This window comes from Sus scrofa, chromosome 1 (assembly GCF_000003025.6).
Source record: "Sus scrofa isolate TJ Tabasco breed Duroc chromosome 1, Sscrofa11.1, whole genome shotgun sequence".
Lineage (NCBI taxonomy): Eukaryota > Metazoa > Chordata > Mammalia > Artiodactyla > Suidae > Sus > Sus scrofa.
In genome coordinates this window covers 207,330,364-207,353,058 of record NC_010443.5, presented here as the reverse complement: position 1 = coordinate 207,353,058, position 22,695 = coordinate 207,330,364, and the positions used below count along the sequence as shown (strand labels likewise).

The 22,695-nt window shown below is 40.8% G+C and overlaps 1 protein-coding gene and 2 long non-coding RNA genes across 3 annotated transcripts in view; 2 read left to right on the top strand and 1 right to left on the bottom strand.

Moving 5' to 3' along the window:
* Window positions 1–5,714, bottom strand: part of TTC39B (tetratricopeptide repeat domain 39B) — a 143,409-nt gene extending 137,695 nt beyond the window's left edge. Inside the window, 2 exon segments of the mRNA XM_021063500.1 lie at window positions 5,470–5,660; window positions 5,663–5,714. Of these exon segments, the coding sequence (XP_020919159.1) occupies window positions 5,470–5,660; window positions 5,663–5,699 (228 nt within the window). The 5' untranslated portion in view covers window positions 5,700–5,714.
* LOC110255498 lies at window positions 10,134–13,370 on the top strand. The gene is made up of 3 exons (XR_002335899.1): window positions 10,134–10,332; window positions 10,444–10,584; window positions 13,265–13,370. It is a non-coding gene; the product is annotated as an uncharacterized LOC110255498 (long non-coding RNA).
* The window catches only part of LOC102162768, a 75,904-nt gene continuing 70,989 nt past the window's right edge, over window positions 17,781–22,695 (top strand). Inside the window, exon 1 of the long non-coding RNA XR_002335897.1 lies at window positions 17,781–18,157. This is a non-coding gene — a long non-coding RNA (uncharacterized LOC102162768). The remainder of the gene's footprint in view (window positions 18,158–22,695) is intronic.

The window sequence follows — 22,695 nt, the reverse complement described above, 5'->3', positions numbered from 1 at the left end:
GTATACACAATGCATCATTTCACTAAAATATTCTTAAAATACATAGGCCTCTGTCAGCAGAGTATCAGGAATACCAAGGGGCCAGGTCCACAGATCTCAGGGAAGAAAAAAAAAACTCTCTTCCTATGCACCTAGTCTTTATTAAATAAAGAGCTGAAGATGCACAAAGGCATTATAAACTACCAGGCAGTCAAGACTTGAAAGGTCCCTTTAGAGAGGTGGGGTGACCTCACCAGGATGGCCAACTGGCCAGAGTGGCTCTGAGTGTGTGACTGACTCCCACTAAGCCAGGGGTGGAAAAGGACAGTTGGTGACCAAGGGAAGCTCTCCCCAGGAAGCCTCACAGAGCCCAAATTGGTCCTCCAGTACTCATCTCCTGGGAAGGGGACATACAGTGACTTCAAGAGACACAAGTAAGCTCACCGCCGGGGCACCTGAGACCGGGAACCAGGGAGCTGTCAGCAGCCAGCCAGGTGGAAACCAGGGGCCTCACAGAATTCACAGATCTGTGTGGCACCATGAATCATCAGTAACAGCACCTGTGTACAGGGACCAAGGCTATGAAAGCAAATAGCTACGCAAGGAAGGACTGAGTTCTGCCTAAGAGGCATGTCCACACCACCGGACTTGAGGATGAGGAAGAAGGTATGGGGCAAGAGATAAAAAAAGATTAAAAAAAAAATAAGTAAAATTAAAAAAAACTTCTGGGCCCCCATTTTTTAGGAGCTCTCAGCCTGCTCCTCCCCACCTGCTGAGCACATTGCTGACCCCCAGATGTGCGCCCATCCCCACCCATCTCAACTTCCACCTAGGTCTGTGACTTATCTCACTTGCTCCACCCAGACCCTTCAAAACACAGTTCAAATACCACCTCTTCTTGAGAGTCTTTGCCAGTCCCTAAATGAGGGTGGCCAACCAACCTTGTTTGCCCCTGTTGTCCTGGGGTAATTACTGCAAGCACCACATTGACTCTCCCAGGACCCTGCTATGGATGATAAATTATATGGCCCTCCTACCTAAAATCTACCCTGACCCAAAGACACCTCTATTACGGGTATAACTGAGTCTTTTGCTAGAGCATGTGTTCTTCGTCAAGAGCAAGCAAGCCATCTGATTTCAGTGTGGCGTTCCAGCATCTAAAGACTCCCCATACGTGGGGAGGTGCTCAATGAAACGCTAATGGAATTAAAGAATGAATCTGAGCCAAAGAAACCTATAGCAATCACTTTTATCTAATCTTCATCTAAATTGCCAGTCCAGGAGTTCTGATTGTGGCTCAGGAGGCTAGGGGCTGGACCTAGTCTCATGAGGATGCAACTTTGATCCCTGGCCTTGCTTAGTGGGTTAACGATCCAGTTTTGCTACAAGTCATGGTGTAGGTTGCAGATGCGGCTCAGACCCTGTGTTGCTGTGGCTGTGACATAGGCCTGGGAATTTCCATATGCCTCAGGTGCAGCAATAAAAATTAAAATAAAATAAAATGCCAGTGGAGAAATTTTCTAAATCAGAATTAGATCGAAAAAATCCTGGGCCAAAAAAGCAGGCAGTGAAAACATCTGTCACATAAACCATTTCTTTCCCTGATCCAGTGCTTCTCAACTTTTTCTCATTATTGCCCCACCCAGGGAAACTTTTTGGACATTTTTTCCTAACCACACCCCCTAGGAAACATTAATAGCACAGAGATATATCTGTACTTTACACATAAAGCAAGTGTAAAGTTTCTTTTAATCAGTAATGGGTTCATAATGATGATAAGAATTTTAAGTTAATTTTTCTACTTTTGGCTGCACCCCTAGCATACAGAAGTTCCTGGGCCAGGGATCAAACCTACACCTCAGCAGTGACAACACCAGATCCTTAACTCCTAGGCCACCAGGGAACTCCCAAATTTTAAAAGTTAAAGCTATGAACATTAAACTTTATTTACTGTATTTGCTGAGTAACTTTTAATGTAATTTTAGTGTAAAATGTAATGTGTCAAATTACACATCCCACAGCTACCATCAGGGCCTCTCTACTACTGTCATCTACTTGAGCCCTTTGAACGAAAAAGCATTCCCCTAATATTAGCCCTTCTCCCAAAAAGCAAGCTCCCTGCCTCCAAAAGTGTAGACTTTTAGAGCTAGAAGAGTACTCAGGGTTCATAGAGCCCCTCCACCTTTAGAGGAGGAAACTTAAAAGTGCTCTAAGTGAGAATTCCCGTCGTGGCGCAGCAGAAACAATCCGACTAGGAATCATGAGGTTGCAGCTTTGATCCCTGACCTCACTCAGTGAGTTAAGGATCTGGCATTGCCATGAGCTGTGGTGTAGGTTGCAGACGCACCTTGGGATCCTGCGTTGTTGTGGCTGTGGTGTAGGCCAGCAGCTGTAGCTCCAATTCGATCCCTAGCTTGGGAACCTCCACATGCTGAGGGTGAGGCACTAAAAAGCAAAAAAAAAAAAAAAAAAAGTGCTCTAAGAGGTTGAGTGACTGGTTCAATCAAGGTCACTGGTTCTGTACAGAGAACTTGTTAGTCTGGGTCACTGTTGCAGCCCCAAGGTAGCATAGGGCTTGACACATAACAAAGTCAGATGTTGGCACACTTAATGACAATGGCTATTGAGCAAATTAGCAACGAGCTGAGAGCCCAGTTCACCTAATTCTTAACTTACTACTTTTTCTCCTATGCCACGTGTTCCCTTTTACTTCCCTAGAATATCAAATAGGGGCCTCAAAAACTATCAAATTTATATTGTTTGTAAAGATTCCCAGTTCTTTCAGTTTTACACACCCAGTAAGTTGAAGAGCAGGGTCTTATATACCCTGGATGGAGCAATTCCGCCCGACAGTGAGGGACTTTCTACAAATAAGTCAAGGGTACTCAATCTGCAATCCACTACTTCTTACATGCTTATCCTGCCTTGAGCTCTTTTCTAGAGTTCTTGTTTCCATGCCCTATCTCCCTACCCAGACTGAGAACCATAGAGAGCCAAAACTGCCTTCTCTTTCTAAGGTACCTACCAAGTGCAAGCACAAAGCGAATGGCAAATAAATGTTTGCAAAATTTTGTATACATGTAAGGATAACTGACCCCCTTGCTGTACAGTGGGAAAATAAAATTAAAAAAAAATTAAATTAAAAAAAAGTTTGCAAAATTTATTCCAGTAGAAATGGTGCACCATGAGGGATAAAAGTTGGCATGTAAAAAATTCTGTTTGTACTTTGCTCATTTCCTAGGACCAGTTTAGTGTCTGACATGTACTAGGAGCCTAATAGTTACTGAATTTAAAAAAAGGAAAAAAAAAAAACAAAAAACAAAAGGGAGTTCCCTTCATGGCTCAGTGGTTAACGAACAGGACTAGGATTCATGAGGATGCAGGTTCAACCTCTGGCCTCACTCAGTGGGTTGGGGATCCGGCGTTGCAGTGAACTGTGGTGTAGGTCGCAGATGCAGCTTGGATCCTGAGTTGCTATGGCTGTGGTGTAGGCCGGCAGCTGTAGGTCCGATTTGACCTCTAGTGTGGGAACTTCCATATGCCCCGGGCTTGGTTCTAAAAAGCAAAAAAAAAAAGACACGGCAAAAATTGAAAAATTATTAGGCATTGTCTTTCATTCTGCAGCCATTCATTCATTCAACAAATATAACATATGTATTTACCAAATATCTGTGTGCCAGGCTCTCTGCTGCTCTGAAACCTAACATCCCCCACGATCTAGAGCCCTCCTCCCTAGCAAATGCATGGCATTCAGTTCACCTTGCAGACAGTGGGCAAAGCTCAGGTAGCTATGTCTCCATATGCCCAAAACAGTCCCCTTTACACCTATTGTCCAAGCATCCTCTCCCAACAATGCCCTGGTCTAGACAATTATACAGCCCTAATGTAACAAATCTTTTTCAATAAGAAGCCCAGGGCTTCAAAAATCTCTATCCATATTTACCAGCTACTCCCAGTCTTGTTTCCTCATTTCTAATACAGGCATAACACAGATTAAACTATATGGTTATATACAGAAAAGGGTCTGGGGACAAGACCGAGAATTCAGATTGAGACCACACTGTAGCAGGCTTTGATTGACAAGAACACAGATACTTCATTTAATATACAACAGGGAGGCATAAAATCTTTTGAGGAAGAGAGTGAGCGTACAGTCAAGCACCATGAAAGTGTTATGACTTCGATTACAGAAAAGATCTAAGACAAGAAAAATGAAAAAAGCTGACTCCAGGTCATACCAAAAAGACAGCCTAAAGCTACAAATAAAGGTTATCACAGATGAAAACAGCAATAAATAAGCTATTTCATCATTTGCCTTTATGTGTAGTTTTAAAGCTTCAACAATAAATATATGCAACTATACAAGCTCTAGTTTATTGATCTGTGGTCCTGGGACCCTCCTTGTAAGGCACAGGCTGTAAGGAAGCTTCTGGACAGTCAGGTTTAAGGTTCCGTCGACCAGTATAAAGGAGCTGCAGTTTGGCTTTTATTTTGTGAGTTTAAGGGCTACATTTAAAACAGTATTCGTTGCCAGGAGCTTCCCGACATTGAAGAGAATCTTAACCCGCCAACTCCAGATCTTGCGCTACTGCATCATTTGAAGCTAAGCCTCTTCAGGCAGCGACAAGTCAGGTAAAATGGCAGCAGGCGCAGCTGTGGGTACTGCTCCTGCTGCTGCTGCCGCCGCGGCTGGCCTCAACCTCAAGCGCTAAAGCGAATCTCCAGAGCTGCCAACTGCTCAAAGGAACAGTCAATAAATCAACAGGTCCTGCCCGTCCGCCGGAGGGTGCTCAGACCCAGACGCACCAGTCACAGGAGGAAGTGACTAATTATTTAAAGGCAGTTGAGACCACTGGAGGCCAAAGTCAGTTCCCCAGCGCCTTCTCTCCGTCTACCACCGACACTGGGGACCGGCTGAAAAAAGGCCCGGGCCCTGCACGGAGGGGAAAGCACCAATTCCTGGGCTGCTGCTCCGCGGCTCTAGCCCTCCGGCCCCTGGCAGCCCTGCCCTGCTCGCTGGTGCAGACGCCCCCGGGGCGCCTTCCTCCGGCTTTCCCCTTCCTCTCATGGTCTGCAAGACTTTCGGCTCTGATACCGGGAAACTTCCATAGAAGGTGAGATTCCGAAGTCAAGAGAGGATTCCACAAACTCCAAAGGGCCATGTCGGGACTTTAGGGTCAGACCTCAAAAGCCCAGGCGTTCCTAGTGAGGCTCGGAACTGCTCTGTCCTGCGGGTCCCGCGCTCCCATGCGCTCGCACCCATCCACCCACCGACAGGACGTGGTGTCCTCGATCCCCACGACCCCACGATGCCAGCGCCCCCAACCTCAACAGCGCCTACTCTCTGCGGAGCGGGAGGATGTAGGTCCCAAACTGGGAACCAAGGGGGCGGGACCTTGGCTGTCCCTGCCGGGCTCGCTCAACCCTGCCGGGTTCGCTCATCCCTCCCGAGGTCCAGGAGCAGTACACGCACTTCCAACCGGCCAGTACCTCGTCCGCTTCCAACTCTGTTCCGTTGCCTACGAGCGCCATGTTCCTCCTCAGGCTGCCACCGCCCAAAAGCCAAACAGGGAGCTCAGAGCCAACTCGGTTTCTCGGCTCCGGTCTCAGCCCAGCGTCAGCAAGGGAGGAAAGGGGCGGCCCCGTTCTCCCGCCGGGTCGCGGGCGGGGCCAGCAAGCCTTCCCTGCCCTGGGCGCCGGCAGACTGACAGAGCATCCATTTCCCAAGCGGGGGCCAGGCCGCCTGCCCCTCCACAAACTCCGCCCCCTGCAGGCCTCGCCCCGCCCCCACTGTCTAGAGTAACCAACCATATTCCCTCAACGCGTCTCCGCCTCCAGCCGGCATCCACAGCGAATCCACGTGGGCGGGGTCATTCCGCGGGCGGAGTCACCTCGTGGGCGGGGTCACTCGCGGACTTTGCGGGTCTGGTCCACCCTCTGAGAAAGTTCCTTCCAAGGGGCTAGCTCTCACCTAGAGCTAAGTGAGCGCCGGGTTAACAAGACCAAAGTCAAAGCCACAATACCCCTGCTGCTCGTGGAAGCGTCCAACTGGTCTTTGGACCAATGCCAGTCGCCTGCCCTCGCCAGGTGCGCACTATGTATCCGAAGATGGTGAGGCCAGAGAGCAGGCTTGAGTCAAAGTCACCAGTCTCCCAGAGGTCTCCGTCATACCACCTTCCCAGACACCAGGTGAAGAACATCGTCTTCATAACAAGGATGCTTTGTTTTTGTGTATGTTTGAAAAATAAAAGAAAATCCATGGGACAGATATTTATGCAACTGAGAACTCCTCTACCACTCCTCTCAATATCTCGCTGACCCCTTTTGTAACCCCAAACATGTGTACATAAGTGGACTTGAACTATAAGCTCTATGAAGGTAAGGGTGCTGTTCCTCTTCTTCAAGCCGGTATCCCCAGTACTTAGAACAGTGCCCTGCATGTAGTAGGTGCTCAACAAATATTTACTGGCTTCATTTAGAAATCCTTGCGTCTAATATGTAAGGTAAATGAACAATCCAATTGGAAAATTAGAAGCTATATTTTTAAAGATTTTTTTTTGGTCAGCTTTATTTTACATATGATAAAATTCACCAGGTTTAAGTTTGTAACTTGATAACAAATGTCTACAAAACACCATCCCAATCATAATTTGGAACACACCCCAAAAATTCCCTGTGCTTCCTTGCTGTCAGTTTCCTTCCCCCGCTCCCCAGCCTCTGGCAACCATTGATCTGCTATCACTATCATTTTGCCTTTTCTAGGATTTCATATAAATTTAAACATAGAGCCTATAGTCTTTTGTGTTGGGCTCATAAAGTACTATTTAATGGTCATCCTGTGATAATTATAAAACTGCCAACATTTATTGAATACTTATTATGTGCCTGAACTTTGCTGAGCCCTTTGCATAAATTACCTCATTTATCCTTCATAATCCCATGAAGTAGGTACTGTTAATTTACAGATGAGTAAACTCAGGCTCAGAGAGCTTAAGTAACTTGTTTGAAGTCAGACAGCAATTAAGGAAGTAAGAATGCCAGAATCTGAACTTCAAGCACTCTGACTCGAGGGTGTGGCTCTGCACTGCTTCCAGCTATCACCTTCCCTCTTGTTCTCCCTATTTGTTTCAGTAGAGCAGTTGCCTGCACATGTCTATTACACACATTTTCAGTGAGTCATTTTTGCATCCTTGAAACTTGCTCTACAATTTTAATGTCATTATGTACCTTTATGCTAGAAAAATAAAATGGTTTCTACCCCACAAACAACACGGCAAAAAAATGGATTAGGTTATGGTGATAATTGCACAAGTCTATAAATTTACTACAAATCCTTGAATTGTATAATTATAATGGGTAAATTTTACCATCATGTACATTTTATTTCAGTAATGCTTTTTTTTTTTTTTTGTATTTTTAAGGCTGCACCCATGGCATATGGAGGTTCCCAGGCTAGGGGTCAAATCAGAGGTACAGCTGCTAATGCCACAAACAACCACAGCAACTCGCGGTCCGAGCCACATCTGTGAACTACACCACAGCTCATGACAACGCAAGATCCTTAACCCACTGAGTGATGCCAGGGATCGAACCACATCCTCATGGATGCTAGTCATATTCATTTCCTCTGAGCCACGATGGGAACTCTTATTTTTAAAAATAGGTTAACATGTTCTTTGGGGTGTTTTAGAATCAGATATGTGGGGCTCAAAGGAACCCAAAGGTCATTTATTTCCAATACCTCTGAAAGTTTCCATTCCTCCCCCTACCTCCTGTTTATGCTTAACTTTCTGAAGCTGGATTTCCTGTCTGGGTCCAGATTCTTCTCTGTATTACTCACACATGATTCTGTTTTTCAAAGTTCATTGGCTCCTAAATTAATATCATATTTTTTGACATTAAACCATGTTGTGGTATCTTCTTCCTCTCCTGGATGCTTTGTTATTGTCTTTTGAATCTCAACTCTTCAATTTTTGAAGTGATACAAAAGAACTTAGCTTTAATTAGTGGCTTGATTATTTTATAATAAGAATCAAGTTTAATTTTTCAGATTTTTTTTTTTTTTTTTTTTTTTTTTGCTGCAATCGCAGCATCTGGAAATTCCCAAGCAAGAGATCGTATCTGAGCTACATCTGCAACCTACACCACAGCTGTAGTAATGCTGGATCTTCAACCCACTGAACCCATTGGGGCAGGATGACCCAGCGCCTACACAGAGACAAACCAGATTAACACACTATGCCACAGTGGGAACTCCAAAAATCATTCTTATAGAGACAGTTTGGTAGGGTTTGTTTTTTTTTTTTTTTTAGATTAGAGATCAAATATGAAGCCCTGTATGTTTTAAATTCATGTCACTAAATGAGTAATATTCCTGTTTCTGAGGGAGCCAGTTATGAACACTGAATGAATAAGTGTGTTCTAGCCACTGGAACATATAATCAAATTTGCTTTGCACGTGACAGATGCCAACTTTCCTTTCCTGCACATGAGTGATTCTACAAGATTATGAATCACAAATATAAAACAGCTTTTTTTCAGGGAATAATTAGAATGGATTCATTTTTGTGACACAATTCCCTTTGCCAGTTTGCTGATAATAATATACTCTATCAGTCAAGTGAGACTAGATGTTCTATTTCCCAAAAGAAGTGAGCATAGGGATTTGGCAAGAACAGTGTCTGATTTTTTTTTTTAAGGTAGATCTACTGGGAGCTCTTTGGGTTTCAAAACAAATCTCATATTGCAGACAATCAAATCTGTAGTATTCCTAAACCTGTTACTCTTAGAAGATATAAGTTTTTTTGTTGATACTTGATTTAAATTAAAATTGCATCTTCATCATTTGCGTAGGAGTAGTGAGAATGCTTTTGAGTTTAGAAATGAAAAATTTTAGAAATTCCCTTCGTGGCTCAGCGGTTAACAAACCCAACTAGGATCTATGAGGATACAGGTTCAACCCCTGGCTTCACTCATTGGGTTAAGGATCTAGCATTACGGTGAGCTGTGGTATAGGTCACAGATGAGGCTCAGATCTGATGTTTCTGTGGCAATAGTATAGGCCAGCAGCTACAACTCTGATTTGACCCCTAGCCTAGGAGTCTCCATATGCAGAGGGTGCAGCCCTAAAAAGCAAAAAAAGAAAGAAAGAAGGAAAGAAAGAAAGAAAGAAAGAAAGAAAGAAAGAAAGAAAAGAAAGAAAGAGAGAAATGAAAAATTTTAGATGTGCGTATCACCATATGTCATGCATTTGTCAATGGCTTTGTCTCATATTCATATCTTAGCTCAACAAGAACTTCCCCTTCTAAATTAGCCCTTCCCTATCCATCACATACTACCATGTCTTCCTACTGCCTTCTTAGCACTTATTACTCTGAAAATATTTTGTTCATCTGTTTCCTTGGTTACAGTCTATCTCTCTCAACAGCCACACCCACACATAACACTGTAATGCAAGCTCCATGAGGGAAGGAACGTTGAGTTTTGTGACTACGACAAACCCCAGTGCCCAACACTTAATAGATAATTAATAAGTGGGAGTGAATGAATGAATATGTATAAAGTTTGTAGTGCCCAGAGCTTTCTGTTTAGAACTTGTATGCCAATACTTTAGTCTAATGATTTTTTAAACACAGAGACAATCAGTAATAATGAGGGAGATTAAAGGACACAAATTACATGAAATCTGAAAAGTCAATACTATTTTTCTCAGGGTAATGTGGCAGGCATGATGACTACCTTTAATGTCTTCTCTTTTTTTCAAAATTATACAAGAGCTAAGCACTGAGAGGTCCCTCTGTGACCTAAAGGGGATTAATCTATGTTCCTGGAAGAGGTTTAAATGCTACAGCGGGGGGAAAAAACCTCATCATTTAGTAGAGGCTGAAATCCTCCCTTAAGAACATCCTTACTGTAGGCATTTGGAGCTGGGTAAACCTTGATTTTGCCCTGTTTACCAGATGTGTACTTTATATAGATGTATAATAATCACATATATATGATTATTATTTTATATGATTATATATATTATATATATAATCTTTCCAATCACCTTCCTATTTATTTTCCCTGTATCTCTCTAAATTAAGTTAATCTTTTTTTTTTCCAGGTAAGAGAGACCCACAGAAGAGAAAAGCTGAACAGAGACTAACTATGGCAGTATGAAATCTCAGTTCAGCACTGAGGTTTTAAAAACAAGAATAAGGAATCTGTGGTCGAGACTGCTTGTTGTCCCCTATTGTTCATTCTTCCTTTGTTCTATTGGTAACAGAACCTGATTTTATATAAGGCAACATGGTGCCCAGCTAAAAGACTACATTTTCAAGAACTCCTTTACTACTATGAATGGCCAATGTAAGAAAATTCCAGATAATGAAATATATTATATATAACTTCTAGGAAAGGAAAGTGACTGAACAGAAGCATGTGACATTTTTGCCCTTCTGCCTCTCCTCCCTTCCACAGCCTGGAACAGGCACGATGGTTGGCGCTCCTGTTGACCTACTGGACCATGAAGTAACACCTGGAGAATAGAAGCCTTGAACTAGAACAGAGGAACAAAAAGGCAAGAAGAGTTTGGATTCCTGATGAGTGTGGAGCTGCCATGTGAGTACTTGACTACCAACCACCAGATTTCTATGACTTTAATTTCAATTACTCTCTTGTTTAAGCCACCATTACATAGTGTTTTCTGTTAGCTGCAATCTAAATGTATACGTATCTAATTCAAAGTGTTGTTAGACATTATGAGTTCCCATGTGCCTTCCCTATATGCTAAAGCATTTGGAACTTCTGGCCAGTGTTGACTCAGAGGAGCCTACTTGGAGCAATTTTGCAGCCCTTACACGTCTTCTTTTCCTGAAGACACTTCCTTTAAGTCCTCTTTCTCAGGATTCTGTTGTGCCTTCTTTTCTGGCATATTTCCCCTCCCATTGCTAGAATACATTAGTTTCCTCCAATCCAAATATTCTCCACATTCTGAAAAATACCAGCATCTTTTTTTATGGTATTCTCATTGTATTTCATGTACAGTTTTGATAACCAATAACTATCTTTGGCCGTCTTCCACAATTCTATTCTCATAGCTTCTTTTAGACCTAGTATTTACAATGCTTCTGACACTTTGGGTTTATATTAGGCAGTTCCTACACCCATCTAGAAAAGGAGTCACAGATAAAAACCTTCTTCATAAGATATACCCATAGTAACATCTGTACTCTAAAAGTGGTTTTGACTCAGCACTACAGCAGTTAGCTCTAAGTGTCTCTAAAGCAATGAATGGCTCTCAAACTTGAGCAAGCATCAGAATCACTCACCTGGCTTATTAAAACACAGATTTTGGAGGGCTTGTTACAATATAGATTGCTCGCTCCATTCCCCAGAGGTTCTGATTAGGAGGGTCTAGGGTAGGGTCCACTTGCTGCTACTGCTACTAATTCAAGAACCATGCCTTGAGAACCACTGCTTTAAATTGTGCCGAGCAACCTAAGTCCCTCTTGCACAAGCAGCCTACCTGCCAGATATAACCCATTAACTAAGGGTTCAGGATGAAAAACTAGAAAAGCGCTTTTTGTGTCAGTACTTAGCACACTAGGGCTAACATTAACATTCCATGTAAAGGAAAAGCTGTGACTACTTTCTCCTTGATATTCTTTCAACAAAAAGGAAAACAATCTAAGAGATGAGGACAGAGGTTTATTTTCAAATGATTCAATAAAACCACTTTCATTTTCATCAATTTTTATTTTTGTCCAACTGACCAACAAAAAAGCGGTAGGTCCTCACTGCTCCATAAGAGCCTGACTCCCACACAAATACTGAACCATCAGGACCTTCATCTTCTACCTTCTTCTGACCCTGATTTGTGATCTTTGAGTAATCCATCCACTTCAGTTCTTTCAGCTTTATTTGTGGGTGCCAAAGATAGAAAGAGGGGTTAAAGTAAGCAGGTAAAGTAAGTAAGTGTAACTTTCCATATCTGTAGACAATCCTGGGATTTTTTTTTTAACACCATGCCTATGGCATGTGGGAGTTCCCAGGTCAGAGATCAAACCCAAGCCACATCTGTTATGAGAGCCACAGCAATGAAAACACCAGATCCTTAACCTGCTGAGCCACCAGGGAACTCCAACAATCCTAGGATTTTTTTTTTTTTTTTTTTAGAGACCATTCCCATGGCACGTGGGAGTTCCCAGGCCAGGGATCAAACCCAAGCCACAGCTGTTACCAAAACCACAGCAATGACAACGCTGGATCCTTAACCTGCTTAGTCACCAGTGAACTCTGACAACCTTGAGACTTTAATAGGAAGTTCTCCTTGATTTACAATTATGACAGAGAGTGGAATGTGGTGATTTGAAGTAGCCAAGTAGGTGAATTTTACATGTTCACACATCTCCGGGTCCAGGTATCTCAAATAATTTCCCCCTAAAGGCCATACTAGCTAATATGCAAGGCAGGGTGGGGGGAACAAAGATTTTTAAGAGGAAATAATTAATGCTATTCTCTATACTCTATACTACCTAGTGTTACTGCTTTTTGATGTTTCCAGTTGACTTTGAATTCCCCATTGGTTTCTGGACACATATTTAAACATTGAAATGTAGGCTTCAGGGTGATGGATCTCAGATGCAGACTGGGAACCTCTAGTTGGGCTTGGCAGTTATGTCTTAGAAAACTAAGACTCTAAAATATTAGATGATCTGCCCAAAGTCATTACTGAGTGGGGGATAAATCACATGCTACCTTTTCTGAAAGGTATACTATAAAGGATATAACCGTGACCTGGAGGCTGGTGTTGGTTTTTTTGTTTTGTTTTCTTTTTGTTTTTGTTTTCGTTTTTGTTTTTGGAGAGATTAGAAAAGGTTTAAGTACCCAAAATCTGCCACACTACAACAAAAGTACCCCCAGAAACTTGTGAGCTCCCCTACCATTCACGACCCCCCACTCTCCCGGCTGTTTGTTTTGTTATTATCAGACAATTCCAAAGCCCTTGGAATTGATATGGAGACATAGGCCCTTGGTGGACTCAAAATGTATTTCTGTGACACTGTTCATGCACAGAGGATCTACAAAAATTGTAGATGTCAAACTGTGAAGAAGGCCGAAATAAGTCCAAAGAATTAGTGCGGGTAACAAACAACCTTCGACCACAAAAAACCTACCTGAAGGCTTTTTTTGAAACCTTCTAAAGAAAGACCCAAAGAAGGTAGATTCTGAAAGCTGTCAAGGTCTCATACTAGAGAAAGAACTTACTCCATGGCTTTCTTGTTTTTTATGCCATTAGCCTGAGGAGAACCTGTGCAATTTAATTGGTTCCAAGAAACCAAGGACAGAGTTCAGGCAACCGCGGCAGCTGGAAATTAAGACAAGATATCCAGGAATGGAAAGAGGTTGGTGGAGGTGGGGAGCTCCTGCCCAAATCTCTGACTGACCCTTGAACCCTGCACATGTGAGGCCAACTCTAAGCAGCCCAGCTAAGGTTAAAAGAACTGACCTGTAGCTCACCACAGGGGAAAGAGTGTTTATTGTTTGTGTTCATACAAATTAACTGATTAAAAATAGTCATCCAATACTCTTCAGAGGATCTAAAGGAATCCAACTCAAATGCTGGCATATTTGATTCCAAAACTATTTTTCTAGCTGCGCCCCCAAATTTAAGTAATTTCTCAAGCTTTGTAAGTGGGACTGGGAAAATTAGCACATCTTCCTTGAAAAGTCTGGCAACAAGGATCCAGAGTATAAAACCCATAGCTGAGAATTTATCCTGTAGTTATTCTCACAAGTATATAAAACTAATGCACAGAGTTACTCACTGTGGCAATATCTGTGATAATATAAGCTTAACATCTAACTGTCCATCAGCAGAGGATTGATGGACAGTTAGATGTTAACTGATATTTCCAAATAAAATAAAATGCATAAAAATAAGGAACCTCTTTAAAGGTTGGTAAGGAATCATCTCCAACATATATTATTAAATATGCAAGGCACAAAACACTGCAAAACAGAGTTCATTGTTCTACAATATTCTTTCACCCTTCTTCCAAAATTTTTAGCCAGATACCTCCTCATCCATAACTGGCTGCCTTTCCAGTGTCCCTTGCAGCTGGGTGTGGCCATGTGATTGAGGTCTCCTTGATGAGGTGTGAGCAAAACTTTTACCTGGGAGCTTCCAAGACCCTTCCTTAGAGACAGGTGTCCTATGATCTTTGCCCTTTGCCTTCATTGGACACATCTTTCATTGGATATAATCCACGCTGATGCCCAGAGCATGGATTCTCTACTCTTGGTTCATGACTGAGCCAGAAGGAACCTGAATCCTTCTTGCTCCTTCTTGGAAATCCATTACTACCTACAACTTTGGGACCCTCATAGGACAGAGATGTTGGAGGGTACAAACTTGTAATAAGCAGTAAGTCCTAGAGATCTAATGCACAGTATAATGTATTTTGACAACAATATTACAGTATAATCATTAAACTTGCTAAGAGACTAGAACAATTTAGTTATTTCAACAACTAAAAAGAAATGATAATTATGTAACATGATAGAGATGCTTATTATCAATTGCTATAATGGCATTAACATTACAATGTATAAATTATGAAATTAACCTGTTGTATACCTTAAATTTACACAGTGTTACATGTCGAATATATTTCAAGTCAAATCAACTATAATTTTAAAAAAGAACAGAAACCTCAGTCATACAATTGTAACGAGAAGAACTCTACCCACAACAACAACAATAACAAAATACATTTCAAGTCAAAATAAACATAAAAAGGGAAGTTCTCTTGTGGCCCAGCTGGTTAAGGATCTGGTGTTGTCACTGCAACAGCTTGGGTCACTACTGTGGCACAGGTTCAATCTATGGCCTGGGAACTTCCACACACCCCAGGCACAACCAAAAAAAAAAAAACAAAAGTAGTAAAAAAATAAATAAACATAAATAGAAATTCCGTGGTGGCCCACCGGGCTAAGGATGTGGCATTTTCACTGTTGTAGCTCTGGTTACAGCTGCGGTGTGGTGTGGGCCCAAGATTTTCCATATGCCACAGACACAGACAAAAATACAAAAAATTAAAAAGCAAAATAAACATAACTAAAAATTTTAAATGTTAGGACCTTCTAATGTTGGAATGATAAAGATGAAGGTCACAAAAGCTCTTGCTTGACTAGCACTGGTGCCCTCTTGGTGGGACAGATCACAATGTTGATCCTTCCATCACAAGAGGCCTTTGAGGATAGTTTGGAGATTTCTGCAGGCGTGGAATCTAGCCTCCTCATCCTCAGTGTTTCTCAAAGGAAATGCTTCTTTGGGGGAGGGAGGAAGCAGGGAAGCGCTTCACTTTCCCAGGATTGCTGAAAATGTCTGAGGGTCCCGTTAAAGACAACCTACAGTTGCCATATCTATGAGGGCCTCACCTAATGGTGTCTGAGTAACACACACTTGCCCCTGACGTCAGAGGCCACACAACTCACCTCTAATGAACCCCTTCCTTCCTGCCAAGTCCCCAGCCAGCCTTCACCTAGACCTTCCCCAGAATAGGAAGACACCTATCCTGCCCTTAAGCTCCAGTGGATGGCTGTTAAGCTTTCTGAGTGGTTTTATTGAAAACTTTGTCTGAACAGAAGGCAAGGAGTAGCCCCCATTCATCTCTTATCTTTCCCCAGTAGAGTCGAAGGAGAACTTGAACTTGCCGAGGCCACGGCAATTCTCTCTCTTAGAATCATTGCAGCACTATTCACAATAGCCAGGACATGGAAACAACCGTCCATCAACGGATGATTGGATTTGGAAGATGTGGTATATATACACAATGGAATACTACTCAGCCATAAAAAAAGAATGACATAATGCCATTTGCAGCAACATGGATGGAACTAGAGAATCTCATACTGAGTGAAATGAGCCAGAAAGGCAAAGACAAATACCATATGATATCACTTATAACTAGAATCTAATGTCCAGTACAAATGAACATCTCCACAGAAAAGAAAATAATGGACTTGCAAAATAGACTTGTGGCTGCCTGATGGGAGAGGGAAGGAGTGGGAGGATTATAGATTTACAAGGAGATCCTGCTGAGTAGCATTGAGAACTATGTCTAGATACTCATGTTGCAACAGAACAAAGGGTGGGGGAAAAATGTAAATATAATGTATACATGTAAGGATAACTTGATCCCCATGCTGTACAGTGTGAAAATAAAATTTTAAAAAAATCAGCTTTGCTCTTATCATGCCAATGACCTCTAAGGAATTCTTGGCCTCCTCTTGCATCACCTGGAATTGGCTGAAAATCCAAGGTCACCAAACAGATTCGGGAACTCATTCTTTTTGCCTGTGCTCCTGAGATGGTCTAGTCCCCTCTTCACCTGTACGTGTGAAGGGGAGGATCCTTGGCACACAGTTTTTTATTTTAGGCCTTTGGGACTTGCAAAACCAAAGGGCAACAGGAAGTATCACATTCACCATCCTTTAGATACATATGACATATATACAGAGAATAATCTGGAGTGATACAGAAGAAACAGCCCTGTTTGTCTCCAGGGAGAGAAACGGACTGTTAGTCAACACAGGAGTAGCCAGAAGAATTTTCAGAATACACTAAAGAGATACCCTGCAAAAATGTCTCCGCTGTTTTTCCGGGAGATTGCCTCTTTGTTTTAAATACCCAAACATCTTAGAACATACATATTTCTCGATACATTTTTCAGCCAGCATTTACAAAAGAAAAAATTGTATTGACATTCCCTAATACTTTTCAGGAAAAGTCTTGAGTTGTAGTCCAGAAATAATTGGTAGAATATCAGAATCTCACTTGGATGGCTTTGAAAAGTGTACTAAGTATCAGTGCCAAGTTTCTGCCTCAAAGATGGTGCTGATCTAGAGTAGGGACCGCCTGCAAAACAGCTATTGTTTATGACCATATTAATTGGTGACAGGCAGCATTTTCCATCCTAACAAAATCATTTAAGAATGTTTTGATTGTATTTTAAGAAATTTAGGGTTGATATCTAATGTGTTATAATTTTTCTTATACTTACTAGAGGATTGTTTCATAATCCTGCCTAAAGAGCATAAGGCTCTCTGTAATTTTTATCTGATTTACAATTTACTAATGACTAGTCCCAGTTGGATGTTTGTTTGCAAATGATTGATAAGTTGCAAAAAATTTCTATCCAGAAGAAAATTTTTCCCCAAAGGTTAGCGTTTTATTGCCCTGAGGTGGTACACTAACCGATTTTGCATCTACTTATCAACCTCATTTTTATATTCATTCTCTCAATGGCTATAGATATGTTTTCCTCTTTGCTCCTTTGAACCAGTGTTATGTCCTACTGGTTTCCTTATTAATGCATTAAATAAACAGGTGTTTATGATATATTTGGACCAGAGTCTCGTTTTTGACGTTCTGAAAATTCTGAAATTATAATTCATACATTGGGTGAAGAAATTATAGAACCACAAGCATACCATCCCATTTATATAAAATAATGTGTGTGTGTGTGTGTGTGTATATATATATATATATATATACATATATATATATGAAAAAGAAAGAAATATTTGAAATAATTTTTACCAAAATAGTTAACATTGATGGTTTTGAAACTGAGGGTATTCATCCGTTAGATCCGATTAAATCTGGAACCTGCCTTCACTGATCAAAACTTGCTTATGTTCCTAGTAGCACAAAGCCTAGACAATAAGGTGTTTGCCTGAGTTTTTGGTTTGTTTTTGTTTTTTAGGAATTTGGAGTCAGCTGTGTCCGGTTCAAGCTCAAGCTGGCTAAAACTAGTTAGGACCAACCACCCTCCAACGAGGTGTGTGCCAGTGGTCTTTTGACGTCAGAAAGCCTAAAACTCCACCCTCTGAACAAGTGAACACACCATTTTCTAATCCCTTGTCTGATGAGGAAGCTTGTAGCGGTTACGCCTGCGCAGAACAATAATTACTGCACCTTTGTTTTATTTCCCCTTATGTTTACCTATGCTCCCCACGCCTCAGGCCAAGCTCCTTCTTTGTCCCATAAATACCTCCAATCCTCACCTTTGAGAAAGTTGATTTGAGACATGTTCATAGCTCGTATTTCCTCGCTTGGCTGCCTGGAGAAAAAACCCTTCGCTGCAAACTTCAGCATCTTAGCGTAGGGCTTGCTGCACATCAGGTAAATGGATCTGCTTCGCTAACTTTTTTTTTCTGAGTTGCTGGGATTTAGAGTGTTTTTCATTTCTTCTCAATATGTCCCTTTATTGCTTGTGTTACTTTCACTTTTAAAATTAGGGGGGAATATAATACAGTTTATTCTCAGTGTTCATGATAGTAATATTCTATAAAGTTGTACAAATACTGATTTAGCAATACTTCTAGAGGAAATACGGGGTTAGTTTCCTACCAGCTTCTGATTTGTCAACTGGTCAATATATGTACCCTTGGTTTATGTGTGTTTCTGCTCAAAGACATATTTATTTAATATATATTGTTGACTCACTAACAGTGAATTCACGACCAACAGCAGTATAACTTATGCCTAGAAAAGTATATCTATATTTGTATACACTTTGGCACTTTTTTTTTTTTTTTTGGTCTTTTTAGCCACATCCGAGGTACATGGAAGTTTCCAGATTAGGGGTCCAATCGGAGCTGTAGCTGCCAGCATACACCACAGCCACAGCAATGCAGGATCCGAGCCGCCTCTGCAGTCTACACCACAGCTCATGGCAATGCAGGATCCTTAACCCACTGAGCAAGGCCAGGGATTGAGCCGAATCCTCATGGATACTGGTTGGGTTCATTAACCACTGAGCCATGATGGAAACTCCTCACTTTAGCACTCTTCTTGCAGGCAAGTTTAAGCAATAGATTCACCAACAAAAAGCACAGAAAGAAAGAAAGAAAGAAAGAGAGAGAGAGAGAGAGAGAGAAAGAAAGGAGGGAAGGAAGGAAGGAAGGAAGGAAGGAAAGAAGCATGGCTCTAAATAGACTATGGAAAGGATGCTGGTTTTCAGCATGACAGTACAATGAGAGACCAGAGCATTGCCTCATTCAACCTCAGCTGGGAACGTAAGCATCAGATGACTCAAATTTTCCACTGCTTTGCATGTTATGATTTAGAACACATAACATTAAAGTTCTAAAATTATAATTTTAGAATGTCAGAAAATTAAAAACATGACTCTAATATAGACATATCATGAGCACACACTAAAAATCTATTTAAGTCATTAATAAGGGAATCAGCCAAAGAGTAATGCTGATTCAAAGGACTGTAGGAAAGACCTTGAAAGTGCCACAAGTATTGACACTAATGAATTTTAAGTAGGTGAATTCAAAATTCTGAATCCATAAATAATAAGCATTGACTATATAGCAGTTTTTACCATTTGAAACTGTAATACAGAAGAATTTAAAATCACCTAAGTTTTGCCTCAGCTGTTGGACTCTGAGCTTTAGAAGATAGGGATGATTTCTTATTCATAACTAAATACTCAACAGCTAGCTGAGTGCCTATAGTATTGCCTAATAAATAATCCTTTTCTCACCACCACCCACTTATCCAAATGATGAACTAGAGAATCTACAAAGATTTATCCTCAATCCTGTAAAGAAGTTTTCCTGTTTAGAAATCATCTGTCATTGTTTTCAGCCACCCAGCATCTAAAACTCTGTGTTAAGAGAACTCCTACCTGAGACAAAGTTAACCTCCCTCTTGAAAAGCTGAAAGTGCCAGACCTTCTTCTCCAGTCTCCCTTCTAGCTAGGATGCAAGTGATGACCAAGGGTCCACCAATCACAAGAGCCTAACTCAGGTGCTGAATTCGAAGCTTGTACAGGAACCAGCAGGTATCCTGCAGAATCCATAGGAATGTGCATAGGGACAGTGGAAACTGCTACAAGCCATTTCCAAGAGCAAGTGGAGCAATAATTCTAAGTGAAGGTGGTCAGTGGCCATCTCATGTCACTAACGTTGGAAACATGAGCTTCAGAGTCTGTGTAGAGTGGGACCCATGTTGCAGCATGATAATGGGCATTATTTCTGGTTGTGAAGTCTCTATGTTGGTTCTATGAGCTTGGTTCTGGAAAACAAGCAAGCTATCCTTCTAATAGCCTTTTAATGAATTCCTTTTCTACCTCAGTCAGCAAAAAATAGTTTCTGTTGCTTGTAGCTAAGAATCGTGACTCATACATATATATATGACACACGTATATATAACACATATATATTATACATATATAATTATGTATAATTATACATGTATGATTATCTTCCTAAGTAATAATTTGAATCTCAATTAGACAGCTTTAACAAAGAGCAAAAATTACAGCACATTAAGTAATACAGAGGGTTTATTGTTTTCTGACTAGCAATCAAGACTGGAAGGTGGTCCAGCAAGTTTGAGTGGTACAGATCCTAAAGGTCACTTAGGGGCACAGTTTCCCTCTATTTTATTTCTTCCTCATCCTCCAGGGGATTGCCCTAGTCCACACGGTCAAAGCTGGATGGTTTACTATCAAATCTACATTTCAGCCTGCGGCATGGGAGCAGAGGAAGTGGAGCGTACACAGTATCCTTCTAAGTACGTGACCTAGAAGTTTAGAAATCATTTCTCACATCTCATTAGCCATAACATAGTCACACACTACGTGAAAGTGAGAAATGTAATCTCTAGCTGGGCAGCTGTGTATAGAACAAAACTCAGAGAGTTGTATAACTAAAAGTGTAAAACTGAGAATTAATATGGGGGGGTGCAATTTGAAGTTTTGATTACATATTTATATTGCACAAATAACTGCTAACATTTATTGAGCATGTACAATGTACCAGGCACTTTACTTATATTATCTGATTCGTCCTATCTGGTAGGGTAGGATGTTTTTATTCTCACTTTACAGATAAAGGAGACTGAGGCTTGAAGAGATATGGCAGAGGATGAGGATTCCATCCCTATACACACTCTCCTTTTACAGGAAATCCGATTTTTACCTGGGGCACAAGTAAACAAAATAGAGATTGACATTTCTGAGACTTATTTTTTCCAACTATGACAACTTAAAAATAAGATGTAGCCAATGATAAGTAAACATAAGCATTGTATGGCTACTTCTAGATATTTCCTTAAAAGTGTTACTGGCCTTTACCTTTTCCCCTTTCTTCTTTCCATTTGCTGGAATGTAAATGTAAAGGCTGGAACTCAAGCAACTTCACTGTACTGTGAAGATACACACTCGGGATACTGGACTAGCAAAATAGAGAGAAATCAAGTCCCTAATGACCATATAACCACCAGTATTAGCTCCCTACTGCCTATACCTGAAACTCCTTTGTGTTAAAGAGAAATAAGGCTCTATCTATCTCATTTAAACCACTGTTAGTTGAGGATTTTCTGTTGTTTGGAGGTTAATGCTAACAAATTTAAGAGGTAATTTTGCCCCGAATCATTTAGCTGGTGATAAAACTGGAAATGAAACATAGCGTCAGAGTCATTGGTCACAGCACTCTGTGCAGTAGGCTTTACAGCCTCAGTGCCACCCTATACTAAATCCAGAAAGATCTGGGAGAAGACCATTTCCCTCTCAGAATTTGCTAAGAACAGTGTTTTCTGTATTTAGGCTTCTGGAAATCTTATTTATCTCGGGGAAGAGAAGAGAACATTAAGCTTTTCTCCTCTCACTTTCCCAAACTTCCACCCTCTAAGATTTTTTTCACTTTTTTTTTTCCCACGTAAAATAAAAGTAACGTTAGTATACACTTTCTGAATAGTCAGACTTCAAACTAACAGGCAACTTTTTCACTCCAGAGCCAACAAGGATTCACAGACATTTATTTATTAGTTTTTATTTCTTTATTTTAGATATTTATTAATTTTCATTTATTTATTAAACTATGAACAGTTTAATATGAAACTATGAAACTAACTATGAAATGTTGATGAAGTAAAGGAAAAATATACATTTGGGCTAATTTTTTCCTCTACTCTTACTCTGTCTTCTTTGATAAGTTTTTTGTTTCTAACTTAAGTATATCTAGACCTGAAATGGGCTTAGCATACAATCAAGTTAAATTTGTGTTTTTCAGTGATTCTCACTCTATCTTCCTGGTCATTTTTAAAATCAACATAAAAACAAAGCAAAATTAGAAGACAAGAAACATGATTCCCAGTTGTGGAAACTAAAACTAGATTTTTTATTTTTTTAAGCAGAAAACAGGTTTTAGTGAAATTTTATCTGCTTTCTGTACTCTATAAAATAGATAGACACCATCTTTCAGATTCCTGTAGTATAAAATGGAACTAAAAATACCTGATCTTTGCCTGCTTCCTTAAATAGAAAACTTGAACTAGGCTCTTATCATATAAAATTCTTTCACCAAGTATCTTCGACCTGATCTTGAATGGAAGAATATAAAATTTTATACTAGAGAGCTTGGCTCTGCTATAATCTCCTTTCTATGAATTTTTAGTGCATTTTGCAGCCAGTGGAGGGAAGGTAGATAGGAATTATTTTTGAAACATCTGCTATATCAGATTATTTTAAAAAATGAAAACTGCCTTATCTGCTAAGCCTGATTTCCCCAGGCAAAATGGAAAGCCCTGAGAATTTTTCTTTTCTGATTTCTCTTCCCCACCACAGAGCAGTTCCTTTGTTTTGACATTCTGTCATGTCTTTTAGGACCCATGCCCACACTCCTCTCCAAACTCTGGGCTTC